At 39.7% G+C, this 14,714-nt stretch overlaps 1 protein-coding gene across 1 annotated transcript; it reads left to right on the top strand.

Moving 5' to 3' along the window:
• Window positions 1–7,920: 7,920 nt before the first annotated feature.
• LOC307132338 (dynein light chain 1, cytoplasmic-like) lies at window positions 7,921–11,484 on the top strand. The gene is made up of 3 exons (XM_079826581.1): window positions 7,921–7,991; window positions 11,018–11,156; window positions 11,283–11,484. The coding sequence occupies exons 2-3, from the start codon at window positions 11,025–11,027 to the stop codon at window positions 11,415–11,417; spliced, it is 267 nt and encodes an 88-aa protein (XP_079682707.1). The 5' UTR covers window positions 7,921–7,991; window positions 11,018–11,024; the 3' UTR covers window positions 11,418–11,484.
• The last annotated feature ends 3,230 nt before the right edge of the window (window positions 11,485–14,714 follow it).

The following is a 14,714-nucleotide window of genomic DNA, read 5'->3' as shown; positions in this document are numbered from 1 at the left end:
ATTGATATTCCAAACTGTAATGAACAATGTGACATTAATACTTTTTTTCTGTTCTTCTGTCTTACAGTGGGGCAAAGTGGAAAAACTCCTGGGAACCCAAAGAAAACATTCAAAATTGATACCATCGTGTCATGTTTGGTTTTAGGTTTTGGTCAACGTTTATGTGTCATGTATTTTATTTTGAAATTCTCAGTTTAGTTTAATTCTCAATTTAATTCTTTAGTTTTGTTTAGTTTAGTTTCTTTGTCAAGCCAAGTTATGTTCAAGTTTTTGGAGATAGATAAACTGCTCATTGGTTCAAATCAAATGTCCTTCAGTGGACTCTGTTACACATTGTGAAGATGTCTGTTGCAATATATTGTTTGTTGATAAGGCGTTTTTTCCGTATTTGGAGAATGGTAAATAAAATAGATTAAATCTTTTGAAATAATACATATTTGTGACTGCTTCTGTTCCTTCATATACACTTTTTTTATTTGCTGATTTAGAGTGTAAATACATACACTAAATGCATTTAGTGTCTGCATATGCATTTTTAAATCTATAATGTTTATGTGGGAGGGTAGACCAGTACACTTTTGGGCTAGTACTTCCTTTCTCCAGGTAAAAACACAAAGAATACAGTGATTAAATATTACATGACTTAATACCAGAGAAATACTTGATGAAAAATTATGCTCCATACCTAACCGATCTGCAATAATTATGATTTTGTTTCCACCAATTCATAAGAGTCCCGCCCTTCACACACACAGTGCATGACTATCTTTGTGAGGACAATCATTGCTAAATATAATCCCCTAGCCACTTACTATAACCTTACCCATCATAATTAAGTGGCTAAAACCTAGTCTTAACACTCAAAGAGGCATTTGAGTGGGTGACAGAAAGTAAGGACTGGCCAAAAATCCCAGTAGCCACTCACTGCAGAAGACGCAGAGACTGGTAGGTTGGTCGTATTACTGGTCGTAATATTCTGCATGCACAAGACCTATGGTGTCGTTTTTCTGAGGAGGACAGGCTGGAACATTTCATTATGTGAAAAGAGCATAGACCCTTTTCACATTTCCAGGTTTCTCAGAGCGGAAGTCATCATAGTTGGGTTAACTTTTATAGCGGTGAATGAGAGTATATACATTAAATATATTTTTGTGTCCCCATTTGCTCAAATAGCAAAAGAAAAACTCCACAATAGTGATTTCACCACTTTCAAAAAGAGGGAAAAAATAAACTTTGCAGGATTTACGATATTGATGATCGTTAAAACGCGTCATCACAGTCTGTGAAAAGGGTCTATGAGGGAAAAGCTGCTGAACATTGGACACTGAATTATATTTATTTAATATGTCAAATGTTTGTAAAGTCATGAAACCTACACCCATGAACCGTTTCTGTTTAAAGCTTTACCTGATTGAATTCTATTTTTATTTTTCATTTTTAGCTGCACATTAGTTTTCTTTTTTTTGCCTTTTGGATACCATGAAAATTAAACTGAATTAAACAAATTAAAAATTAAACTTACATATTGACCCGGAAGTATGCAAACATCTTTTTGTTGGGTGCTGTTGCCATGGTGAATCATAATTTCGGAGCTCCATTGATCATGGCTTTTCATAGTCAGGGTGCATGTGCTTCACTCAGAGTAAGTCAACTAAGAGTTCAGGTTTAGAACCTCCTTATTGAAACGGGCCCCTGGTACTGTTGCCTATATGCTGTTTCGTTGCTGTATGCCTGTTACTCAACCTGAGTTTGCTTTATTTAATAAATATTCAGTTGATTTTTTTACCCTGATCGTCTTCCTCATTTTAATGTAATATGGCATTACAGAAAACATGTAAAAAAACAAATAACTTTTATAAGCACTGCATGTAAATATAAACAACTTTGATCATTTGCACTGCAGTAATGTAAACATGCAAATATAAATAACTTTGATAAGCACTGAAGTAATGTAAATTAATACCTTTGATGTTTCACTTCAGTATTTGTATAGGCCTATTTGTAAATATAAACAACTTCAATCCTTTGCACTGCAGTAATGTAAACATGTAAATATAAATAAGTTTGATAAGCAGTAATGTAAACATGTAAATAAGTTTGAAAAGCAGTAATGTAAACATGTAAATAAGTTTGAAAAGCAGTAATGTAAACATGTAAATATAAATAAGTTTGAAAAGCACTGCAGTAATGTATGTAAACATGTAAAAATAAATAAGTTTGAAAAGCAGTAATGTAAACATGTAAATATAAATAACTGATCGTTTGCACTGCACATGTAAATATAAATAACTTTGAAAAGCACAGCCGTAATGTAAACATGTAAATATAAATAACTTTGAAAAGCACTGCAGTAATGTAAACATGTAAATATAAATAACTTTGATAAGCACTGAAGTAATGTAAATAAATACCTTTGATGTTTAACTTCATAGGCCTATGTAAATATAAATAACTTTGATAAGCACTGAAGTAATGTAAATAAATACCTTTGATGTTTAACTTCATAGGCCTATGTAAATATAAATAACTTTGATATAAAGCACTGCAATGTGAATAAACAACGGTCACTTTGCATTGCAGTATTTGTAAACATGTAAATATAAATATAACTGATAAGTGTACAGATTTTATTTCTTTATTTATTTGAAATCTGTCTCATTTAGAATCTGAAATAATGTCAGTTAAATGAAACCTTACGGTCTTACTGAAAATAAAATGGGAACTTATTGAAACCAATAACATGGAAATACTGCAACAATGTAAATGTGTACAGTTAATCCAAAGATATTTTTGTCCAATGCTTCTTTCATAATGAATATCATATATTTTCTATGTAACCACTTTAGAGTAACGTTATTTCAAATATTAGAAATTTTATTTAGACAATAATAAATGGTATTCTTTGAGCCAGCAGCGCTATATTGTTTCAATAACAATGTCAATACAGATGTAGCCTATAGGGTTCACTTCGTCAAATCTTAAAATAATGATTTTGCTTAGGCTTAATGCACAGATTATTCTCTGGAAATGTTGAGTTATTGTATTTGGAAAACAATACACTGATTTAACCATGCTTTCATCAGCATGTATTGCCATAATATATTATAAATAATAATAATATTTGTTTATGCATTTATTTTAATTATTTCGGTCTAATCCTCAGAAGCCGAAGATTCTGCTTTTGACCTTTTATAAAGGTACATGAGGAGAGAACCAGGCCTTCTGTCACTCATCAAAACAAGGGGTGGCACAAATGACTTCTTCAAGGCGAAATTAGTCTTCCGCCGTCTGTTCTGGCTTGGATGCCCAATCTCTGGCACATGTCTACTGTCTTGACAGCTTTTCCTTGGCTCCTTAATAGAAGAAGCCTCCACTTTCTTTGCCTGCTTTTTGGAAGAAGCATTGCTCTTCAAGTCTTTTTCACCATCTTCCTTGCTCTTCAGCTCGCCTACAGAATTAGCATTGGTCTGGAGTTCCTCTACAGAAGTATGGTTGCAACCATAGACCGTAAAAAAATAGGTTGCAACCCAGTATCACGCCAAAGCGTGTAATACACACGCTGGTCCTCTAGAGGATGCGTGTCAATGTTGTTATACAGTATTTGTACACAATTTAAATTTTTATTGCAATGTTGTAATTAAATTTTTATTCAATTTGAAGCAGATTTGTAACGTGACAGTATTAAAGTTTCTTAAGGGTCAAGATCAAATTCTCTGCATCTCTTGCGCTGCATCAAGCATCCCATAATATCCGTGATCACTTCAATCAATGCAAGGCTCAGAGTAACTGTACAACATGTGTGTAAACCTACTATAAAATTATAAAGTAATTATTCCATCACAAATAAATCGCTCAATCTAGTGGCTGTGTCCGTAGTATACATTATATAACATTATATTCTCATATACAATTTAAAATTTGTATATTATTATTATTTAAAATTATTATTATTGCCCCTGGTTCAGTAATGCACTCTTGTAATAAAGTAGCAGTGGCTGGGACAGATTTTAAGTATCACCTCAAGATGCAATCTAATGATGTTTACATGAAATAAGCTCCCGAGCAGGTTTAAGCTTACGGACCTGTTACTATGACAGCAAGTCCAGGATGAGCATCGAAAAACCAAACAATCCAAGATGATTCATGCCAAATCGTCAACAATCAAATCCAGCTAACCGAGTTAGCGAGGTACGAAGAACGGGTATGAAGGTATATTTGGTGCAAAACACCTGAACACGCGTGAGAGTGGAATTTGTAGCTGTAGATCATATCCACACATGTGTACCAATAAATTTGAAGTCACAGAGAAAAATATTTTAGGAGTTGTAAACTTGTAGACTTTTTTTTTCACTTACAAACACAACACAACAGTTACACCTTCACACATTCTTCACTGCAGGTGCACAAATCCTGTTCTACGAATCACACATGAAGAAACTCATACGCTCACATTTTTGCTCCAGTTGCTGCAGTGAATATGGTGCAAAACGCATTCACACACCCGCATCAAAAATGTGAAGTCACAGACAAATTTTGCACACCCGCGAATTAAAATGTGAATCCATGCAATGAGAGTTGCACACTTGTAGAATATTTGGTCACAAATGTATTTCTTTTCTTGGATATTTTTCTAACACAATCACAAGTCCAATCACTACAACTGCTTGAATCTGCTGCTACGAGTCTCAACGCAGTTTTTCCGCCTTCAAGTGACACGTTCCGCGCGCTCTCACTTTTGCACCATATATCACGCGAAATGTGGAGCAAAAGAGATTTGTGCATCTGTGAGGCAGCGGTTCAGAGAGCAGAGGATTTCGGCCAATCAGAAGAGCTCTTTTAAACCGGTGGCGCGCGACCGAGAACGGGAAAAGTTCATGAGCAATCTCTCCCTAGCAGGCGAAGGCAACTTGTTCCTCTATATAGTAAAACATAGTAGGCTATAATTAATGGATATATATAGTAGGCCTATAATTAATGCAATAATAATTGGGGGGTTGAAGTGTGAACCATTTAGGGTTTATTTTTTGCAAAATCCACATTCAAAGTAATTACAATTAAAAACAATTACAGGTGAGATGTCTCCTCATTAGCATAATGCCAACGTTAACATGTTTTATCTATAGCATAGTTATGAAAAATTGCATCCTACACAGAAACTATAGCCACCACAACATGCCACAGATGTGATATAAATCTTAGTGAAAAACCTATTCCCTTATCTTATATTCTATTATAAAAGTATATATTATAAATCTATTATACAGTTAATCAACATGTAACATAATAAATAGGCTACAGTAGAACGTGAGATCTACTAAAGGTGGTCATGAGTAGTTTATTAAAACGCTTATTGTTATGTTGGTGCAGGAGGAGGTTTTCTCAGACTCAGTGTTGCGATAGGAACGGCTCACACTTATTTTGGAGTGTTTGTGGAGTTTATGGTTATCCGCGCGCCATGCATGCACAGTTAAATGAACCGGGCTTCAGTCATGCTGCGCAGATAATTGGTCCGTTCCGTTCGTACGAGAACTGGTGCTTATAAAAGCTCAAAACGCGCGGTGTATAATTCATATCCTGATTCATGTTTCCATTACCCATGTTAATGTAGGTGTTTTTAGGCTACTTGCTTGAATTGTATATTAATTATACAATTGTGCATTAATTATACTATACATTCATTAATTATAGCCTACTATGTTTTACTATATAGAGGAACAAGTTGCCTTCGCCTGCTAGGGAGAGATTGCTCATGAATTTTTCCCGTTCTCGGTCGCGCGCCACCGGTTTAAAAGAGCTCTTCTGATTGGCCGAAATCCTCTGCTCTCTGAACCGCTGCCTCACAGATGCACAAATCTCTTTTGCTCCACATTTCGCGTGATATATGGTGCAAAAGTGAGAGCGCGCGGAACGTGTCACTTGAAGGCGGAAAAACTGCGTTGAGACTCGTAGCAGCAGATTCAAGCAGTTGTAGTGATTGGACTTGTGATTGTGTTAGAAAAATATCCAAGAAAAGAAATACATTTGTGACCAAATATTCTACAAGTGTGCAACTCTCATTGCATGGATTCACATTTTAATTCGCGGGTGTGCAAAATTTGTCTGTGACTTCACATTTTTGATGCGGGTGTGTGAATGCGTTTTGCACCATATTCACTGCAGCAACTGGAGCAAAAATGTGAGCGTATGAGTTTCTTCATGTGTGATTCGTAGAACAGGATTTGTGCACCTGCAGTGAAGAATGTGTGAAGGTGTAACTGTTGTGTTGTGTTTGTAAGTGAAAAAAAAAGTCTACAAGTTTACAACTCCTAAAATATTTTTCTCTGTGACTTCAAATTTATTGGTACACATGTGTGGATATGATCTACAGCTACAAATTCCACTCTCACGCGTGTTCAGGTGTTTTGCACCAAATATACCTTCATAAACGGGCCCCAGGCCCCAGGTCATGCGAGGTGTAGCAAAAGCTCTTATCCGCTGTGCGTCAGTCACGTCATCTGAGATGATGAGTCCTTTCCCATCTGCATACAGTTCTAAAGACTTTAGCCTTCTTTTGTGATCATTGAATATCCTCGTCGCCAGTGTTACATCTCTGCCTTAATTAAATAAACACTCGGAGACACGGTTTCAGGTTTAACTCTTGTCAACTCTCACTTCTTTACTCAAGATTTTTACACTGCCATATATTTTCAAGCAACAGCGCCCTCTAGTGACAGATGCTGGAAACAACCCCAGTAAAGCTGAAACATGACCTTATCTGCTATACTGACAGAGTTGGTGTAATAGTTACTAAGTAATTAGTTACTGTAATTTAATTACTTTCCCCTTGAAAAAGTAAAGTTAGGGATTTCTCTTATTTTTTCAATAATTTAATTACAGTTACTTCTGATGTAATTGAACTAAATACAATTATATATACTGTAATACATCACTATATAATATATATAATGGTGTATATAAAGTATATAATGGAAATAACATCATAATTTAACGTCTAACCTTAAAATGCATGTTTTATGGATTCTTCTCGCATTTGTAATACTTTGATCAGTTAATAAGAATAATTTATGTAGTTTTATATTATTTATTTGACTAAATTAAAAGTGTCATGTCTATCTTTGGATCGCTTAACTAGTCGAGGTTAATAGATTTTGAAAGTAATAAGTAATTAAATACTTTTTGGAGAGAGTAATTTGTACAGTAATATAATTACACTATTGAAGATGTAATAAGTAACTAGCAATTCATTACTTTTCTAGAGTAACTTACCCAACACTGTATACTGATATAAAGATAACACTGATTCACATTACAAGAATCAACTTTCAGCTTAAGTTTTGGCCATATAAGTCATATAGGTCAGTAAACAGCGTGTGTGTGTGAGAGTGTGTGAGAGTTATTTTAATAGTAAAAGAGACATTTAAGGAGAAATGTGAATGTGTTTAAAGTTTTAAAGTTGCAAAACCTGCTATATAATAATAGTTTATGGTGCTTTTAATAATAATAGTCATGCACAATATTTTATTTTAAATCCAAGAGAAAAGAGAAGTCACAGGCATGTCAATACTGAGAAAATAAATCTTACATTATGAGACTCTCTCAAAAATATAGCAGCTGATTTTGTTCAGGAGAAATACCTGGAAAGAAGTTAATTGGAAAATGTTATTAACATGTCATTGTTATTTAATGTCTTTATGGCCTGTTGTGTGTATGAGAGAACCATAAAACAAAAGGAAATATGAACTGAGACACTCATTCAAAAGCCATGACTTTTTTGTGAAACAGTTCACATTTAGGCTCTGATGGTTGATTTAGAAACGCCCATTATTTTTGTAATGTTGGAAAGGTCAAGTGAGAGGAGTTGTGGGGTGAGTGGTGGGGTTGTGATGAGGAAAAGGAGGAGTCAGTCACACACTTACACTAGTTTAAACGCGTCTGAAGCAACACACACACACACACTGAGTGGATCTTCATATCATCGACACATAAATAAGGTAAGACACCATGTAAGAATTTCCCTCTTTAATTAATATATATATATATGGGGTCAGTATTTTTTTTGTTTTGTTTTTTGTTTGAAAGAAATTAATATTTGAATTCAGCAAGAGTGCATTAACTTGATCAAAAGGGAAGGTAAAGACATTTATAATGTTGCAAAATAATTATATTTCTAATAAAGCTGTTCTTTTGAACTTTCTGTTCATCAGAGAATCCTGAAAATCTATCACAGTTTCCACAAACACATATAAACCCTACAGTATCACATTTATTAAACTGTAATTTGTTTAAATTTGTTTAATTTCTAAGGCCTATATATCAACAATATCAACACGATTAAAGCTTTTCTGAAAATGCTGTCGCACACAAACTGTTTCCCATACAATGATTTATTTATATCAGCATTGACCGCCACATTCCAGTGCTTCACATTCATTAACTAAGTTAAATTAAAATAATATATTTAAACTTAATATAATAACATAAAAGGTATTTAATGTCGTGTTTTGCGCCATTGCTGTCGAACAAACTAAAAGTGAAAGCGTGATAAAGTTTTGATTCCTCATGAGGACCGGGACAACATTTCAGGCCAGGAAATGTCCCACCCATCCACGTCCGGCTCCAGCTTTGAGATGCAGGGGTCGAGTGAAATTCCTGGTGGGTTTTTTCCCCGTAACAAAACGTAATTTTATAACCAAAGAGGCAGGTCTTGAAAGAAACTCTCTATATTTGCAGGGCTGATCGCAAAGGAGCTTTTCTTCAGGTTCATTCTGGTCCAGATTTTTACTTGCCCTGCAAGAATTGTCACTGGCCCCACCACAAAAAATTAAGCAGTCAGTACTAAAATAAAAACAAATGAACAAATTACAAGCAGTAGCACAAATACATTAGGGTAGGACTGAGGGCCTGGGCTTGAGTTTATGTTTGGGCCCTATACTCTACAAATGACCTCGACTAGAACATCATTATAGAGTATCAAATAATACACATACATTTACAGTGAGGAAAATAAGTATTTGAACACCCTGTTATTTTGCAAGTTCTCCCACTTAGAAATCCTGAAGGGGTCTGAAATTGTCATCGTAGGTGCATGTCCACTGTGAGAGACATAATCTAAAAAAAAAAATCCAGAAATCGCAATGTATGATTTTTTACTATTTATTTGTATGATACAGCTGCAAATAAGTATTTGAACACCTGAGAAAATCAATGTTAATATTTGGTACAGTAGCCTTCGTTTGCCATTACAGAGGTCAAACGTTTCCTGTAGTTTTTCAGCAGGTTTGCACACACTGCAGGAGGGATTTTGGCCCACTCCTCCACACAGATCTTCTCTAGATCAGTCAGGTTTCTGGCCTGTCGCTGAGAAACACGGAGTTTGAGCTCCCTCCAAAGATTCTCTATTGGGTTTAGGTCTGGAGACTGGCTAGGCTACGCCAGAACCTTGATATGCTTCTTACAGAGCCACTCCTTGGTTATCCTGGCTGTGTGCTTCGGGTCATTGTCATGTTGGAAGACCCAGCCTCGACCCATCTTCAATGCTCTAACTGAGGGAAGGAGGTTGTTCCCCAAAATCTCGCAAAACATGGCCCCGGTCATCCTCTCCTTAATACAGTGCAGTCGCCACCCCATGCTTCACAGTAGGGATGGTGTTCTTGGGATGGTACTCATCATTCTTCTTCCTCCAAACACGTTTAGTGGAATTATGACCAAAAAGTTCTATTTTGGTCTCATCAAACTTGTACATGACTAGCCTAACCCATACATGACTTTCTCCCATGACTCCTCTGGATCATCCAAATGATCATTGGCAAACTTAAGACGGGCCTGGACATGTGCTGGTTTAAGCAGGGGAACCTTCCGTGCCATGCATGATTTCAAACCATGACGTCTTAGTGTATTACCAACAGTAACCTTGGAAACGGTGGTCCCAGCTCTTTTCATGTCATTGACCAGCTCCTCCCGTGTAGTTCTGGGCTGATTTCTCACCTTTCTTAGGATCATTGAGACCCCACGAGGTGAGATCTTGCATGGAGCCCCAGTCCGAGGGAGATTGACAGTCATGTTTAGCTTCTTCCATTTTGATGATTTGTCCAACAGTGGACCTTTTTTCACCAAGCTGCTTGGCAATTTCCCCATAGCCCTTTCCAGCCTTGTGGAGGTGTGCAATTTTGTCTCTAGTGTCTTTGGACAGCTCTTTGGTCTTGGCCATGTTATTATTATTTGTGATTTCTGGAATTTTTTTTGTTGTTGATATGTCTCTCACAGTGGCCATGCACCTACGATGACAATTTCAGACCACTCCATGATTTCTAAGTGGGAGAACTTGCAAAATAGCAGGGTGTTCAAATACTTATTTTCCTCACTGTAAATATGCTTTGAGGTTCATAGAACAATTAATATGCAACATATAGCCTAGTCAGAGTTTAGGGGTAATATAGACATTATAATACAATAAAATACAGGATATGTCTCTCAGTCGAGAGAATATCAAAACCCTGAAATAACACTGAGCAATGAAGCCAGAGATAAACGTATTTTTAAATGCATTAAATGTTAAATGTCAATCTGTGTCCTCTTATGTCAGATTCTTACATTTAATCAATCAATTCCATCAGAATAAGACGACACTGTATGGCTATTACCAGTCAAATAAAGTCAGTATCAACCAAATCCATCTCAAACCTGTCACACACACTCTCCTCCAGTCCTTCTGTCTCTGATTGATACTTCACACTCTTTTATCAAGTAAAAGTCAGGGATACTTCCACAAAAACACACAGGATATGCCATTTTTAAAAATGTATTTTAATATTTGGTCTAATGATTCAATAAACTGTTTTCTGACTATTATTTCAGGTCAGGCGTTACAGGGTTAACTTAAGCTCACAAACGGCAGCGGCCGGTCTAAAGCTGAAGAGCTGTTGGACCATCACAATAAATGTGTTCATGTTTACATTCTGTCCTGTTTATTTACTTTCACACTTGCTCATTAAAACTGAATCTGTGTTTACGGCTGCAGATCAACCATGGCGAAGAAATCAATTGAGATCCGTAAATCAGAGATGAGTGATGAGATGCAGCGTGAGACTCTTCAGGTCGCTCTTCTGGCTGTGAAAGTGTACGAAGAGAGAATTGACATTGCTCGCTACATCAGGACGGTTAGTTCTAGAGTTTTACTGAAATGGTGAAAATGTGCTCTGTGTTTGTCAGGAGTTGATGGTGGAGATTGAGTGTTTTTGTTGATGTGAGTTTGTGGAGCATTAATACTGTGTCTTTCCTTACAGGAATTTGAAAGAAACTATGGGGGCTCCTGGAACTGCATTGTGGGGGACTTTTCTACCTCTGTGCGACCTAAAGCGAACAGTCTTATCTGCTTCACTGTTAGTGACAATAAAATTTTGCTCTTCAAATCTGCCTGAGGGTCAGCAACAGTTCAAACACACTTTATTTCATCCACATAATTAATAAAACCTCCGTCAGCTTGTGCTTTATGTGTCTTTATTCTGTGAAATCTGATTTTTATAAAGTATATGTAGCCTATATATGAATAACTTTGATATTGTTAGTAATATTTCAAGATGAACACTTCATTTATTTGGTTATCCAAGGTCAAAGGTTATTATAAGCCCAAAGGGTGATTTTTGGCACAGTAAATATGAAGCACAAAACTGTCACCGTTCTGTTTAGTTTTGTTCATGGACTTTCAGTTTGTTTTCATGTCACATGTTTCTTTGTTCAGTTTCCCGCCACTCGTCTGTCTCCCTGATTACCGTCATTGACTTTATTTAGTTCAGCTGTGTCCTGTTAATTATCCCGTTTCTGCTTGCCTTTCAGTTCTTCCCGTTTAACTCACACTGTCAGAAAAAAAGGTACAGTGCTGTCACTGGGGTGGTACCTTAAGGTACAAAAGTGAAATGGTACCTTACTTATCCCAAAATGGTACATATTACATATTATTACCTTTTTTCACTTTAAGAGTATATATTAGTACCTTTCACAAAGTTACATAGCACCTTAACCTTTTTAATAAGGCAGCAGCTATTTACACTAAGTGCAAATAGCACACTAGGTTGATATATTCTATTTACACCATATAAAAGTATCAGTTCTTTGCAATATGTGTGAATAGTAATTACATGTAATTTATACTTTATTTTGACAGATACATTCTATTTGCACCTCAGTATTGTTGAACATTACCAGGCAATAATAACAGAGTGTAAAGATTATATTTATTTCAATTATTAAATGGATGCTGCCTAAATGGGACAATAAAAGCCCTCCCTACACCGACCCCGATAATACTGTAAAAAAAATCCTTGTAAAATTTACGGTAAAAAAAAAACAGCAGCTGTGGTTGCCAGAACTTTACCTTAAAAAATACGGCAGTAACGTTTTAGGTTTTACCGGACAGCATCATATAATTTAAAGGTTTATAATGTAATAATTATGTGTACACTATAAAAATGTACAGTAAATAACCGTATTACATTAACTGAAATAATGTTAAATTAGCAACCTACACTAATATCTGTTATGTACCTTTGATATATACTTCTGTAACGAACCGCTCCGAGACGTGAAGGCTGAGGATCCAAACGCAGCTTTATAAAAGGGTAATCCACACTCGTAGTCATCAAACAGGCAAGAGGTCATAACATGTAATCAGGCTTATATAGTGTGAGCTAACAAGGTAATGGGGTGCAGGTGGATGTAATCAATGAGTGCTGATGAGTCTGGGCAAAGGATTATGGGAGATGCAGTCCTTGATGGAGTGACAGTCCGGGGTGGAGTGCCCTCAGGTGGTAATCAGGGGCACTCTCACTGGTGATTGTGACACCCCTCAAATGAGTGGCTTCCAGGTGCTCCTAAACTGTCCAGGAGGGAGGTGGAGCAGAGGTGGAACCAGGGGGCGGGATGGAGGGCCAGGCCCGTGGAGCGGAAGAGGGCCTGGAGACTCAGGCAGAGCAGGCCAGGACGGAACAGGCTGAACAAATGACCAGGGTGGCTCGGGCCGGGCAGACGGCCAGGGTGGAGAAGGCAATCAGGGCGGAGCAGACGACCACCACAGTAGCAGAGACGGGTTTGAAGACCCCACGGCGGAGCCGTCTCTGGACGCTGGTCTGTGGCTGGAGCCGTCTCTGGACGCTGGTCAGTGGATGGAGCCGTCTCTGGACGCTGGTCAGTGGATGGAGCCGTCTCTGGACGCTGGTCAGTGGATGGAGCCGTCTCTGGACGCTGGTCAGTGGATGGAGCCGTCTCTGGACGCTGGTCAGTGGCTGGAGATGTCTCTGGACGCTGGTCAGTGGCTGGAGATGTCTCTGGACGCTGGTCTGTGGCTGGAGATGTCTCTGGACGCTGGTCAGTGGCTGGAGATGTCTCTGGACGCTGGTCTGTGGCTGGAGATGTCTCTGGACGCTGGTCAGTGGCTGGAGCCGTCTCTGGACGCTGGTCAGTGGCTGGAGCCGTCTCTGGACGCTGGTCAGTGGCTGGAGCCGTCTCTGGACGCTGGTCAGTGGCTGGAGCCGTCTCTGGACGCTGGTCAGTGGCTGGAGCCGTCTCTGGACGCTGGTCAGTGGCTGGAGCCGTCTCTGGACGCTGGTCAGTGGCTGGAGCCGTCTCTGGACGCTGGTCAGTGGCTGGAGCCGTCTCTGGACGCTGGTCAGTGGCTGGAGCCGTCTCTGGACGCTGGTCAGTGGCTGGAGCCGTCTCTGGACGCTGGTCAGTGGCTGGAGCCGTCTCTGGACGCTGGTCTGTGGCTGGAGCCGTCTCTGGACGCTGGTCTGTGGCTGAAGCCGTCTCTGGACGCTGGTCTGTGGCTGGAGCCGTCTCTGGACGCTGGTCTGTGGCTGGAGCCGTCTCTGGACGCTGGTCTGTGGCTGGAGCCGTCTCTGGACGCTGGTCAGTGGCTGGAGCCGTCTCTGGACGCTGGTCAGTGGCTGGAGCCGTCTCTGGACGCTGGTCAGTGGCTGGAGCCGTCTCTGGACGCTGGTCAGTGGCTGGAGCAGTCTCTGGACGCTGGTCTGTGGCTGGTGCCGTCTCTGGACGCTGGTCTGTGGCTGGAGCCGTCTCTGGACGCTGGTCAGTGGCTGGAGCCGTCTCTGGACGCTGGTCAGTGGCTGGAGCCGTCTCTGGACGCTGGTCTGTGGCTGGAGCCTTCTCTGGACGCTGGTCTGTGGCTGGAGCCTTCTCTGGACGCTGGTCTGTGGCTGGAGCCTTCTCTGGACGCTGGTCTGTGGCTGGAGCCTTCTCTGGACGCTGGTCAGTGGCTGGAGCCGTCTCTGGACGCTGGTCTGTGGCTGGAGCCTTCTCTGGACGCTGGTCAGTGGCTGGAGCCGTCTCTGGACGCTGGTCTGTGGCTGGAGCCTTCTCTGGACGCTGGTCTGTGGCTGGAGCCTTCTCTGGACGCTGGTCTGTGGCTGGAGCTTTCTCTGGACGCTGGTCAGTGGCTGGAGCCGTCTCTGGACGCTGGTCTGTGGCTGGAGCCGTCTCTGGACGCTGGTCTGTGGCTGGAGCCGTCTCTGGACGCTGGTCAGTGGCTGGAGCCGTCTCTGGACGCTGGTCTGTGGCTGGAGCCGTCTCTGGACGCTGGTCTGTGGCTGGAGCCGTCTCTGGACGCTGGTCTGTGGCTGGAGCCGTCTCTGGACGCTGGTCTGTGGCTGGAGCCGTCTCTGGTTGCTGGTCTGTGGCTGGAGCCTTCTCTGGACGCTGGTCTG

Source organism: Gobio gobio (genome assembly GCF_949357685.1).
Source record: "Gobio gobio genome assembly, chromosome: 10".
In the NCBI taxonomy this organism is placed as follows: Eukaryota; Metazoa; Chordata; class Actinopteri; order Cypriniformes; family Gobionidae; genus Gobio; species Gobio gobio.
This window is presented reverse-complemented; position numbering and strand designations above follow the sequence as displayed.

What these genes read in the sequence shown, in the direction of transcription:
- LOC307132338 (XM_079826581.1), top strand. Translation starts at nt 11,025, where the DNA reads ATGGCGAAGAAATCAATTGAGATCCGTAAATCAGAGATGAGTGATGAG. An exon ending in TTGCTCGCTACATCAGGACG is followed by an intron (nt 11,157 to 11,282) that starts GTTAGTTCTAGA and finishes CTTTCCTTACAG; the next exon opens with GAATTTGAAAGAAACTATGG.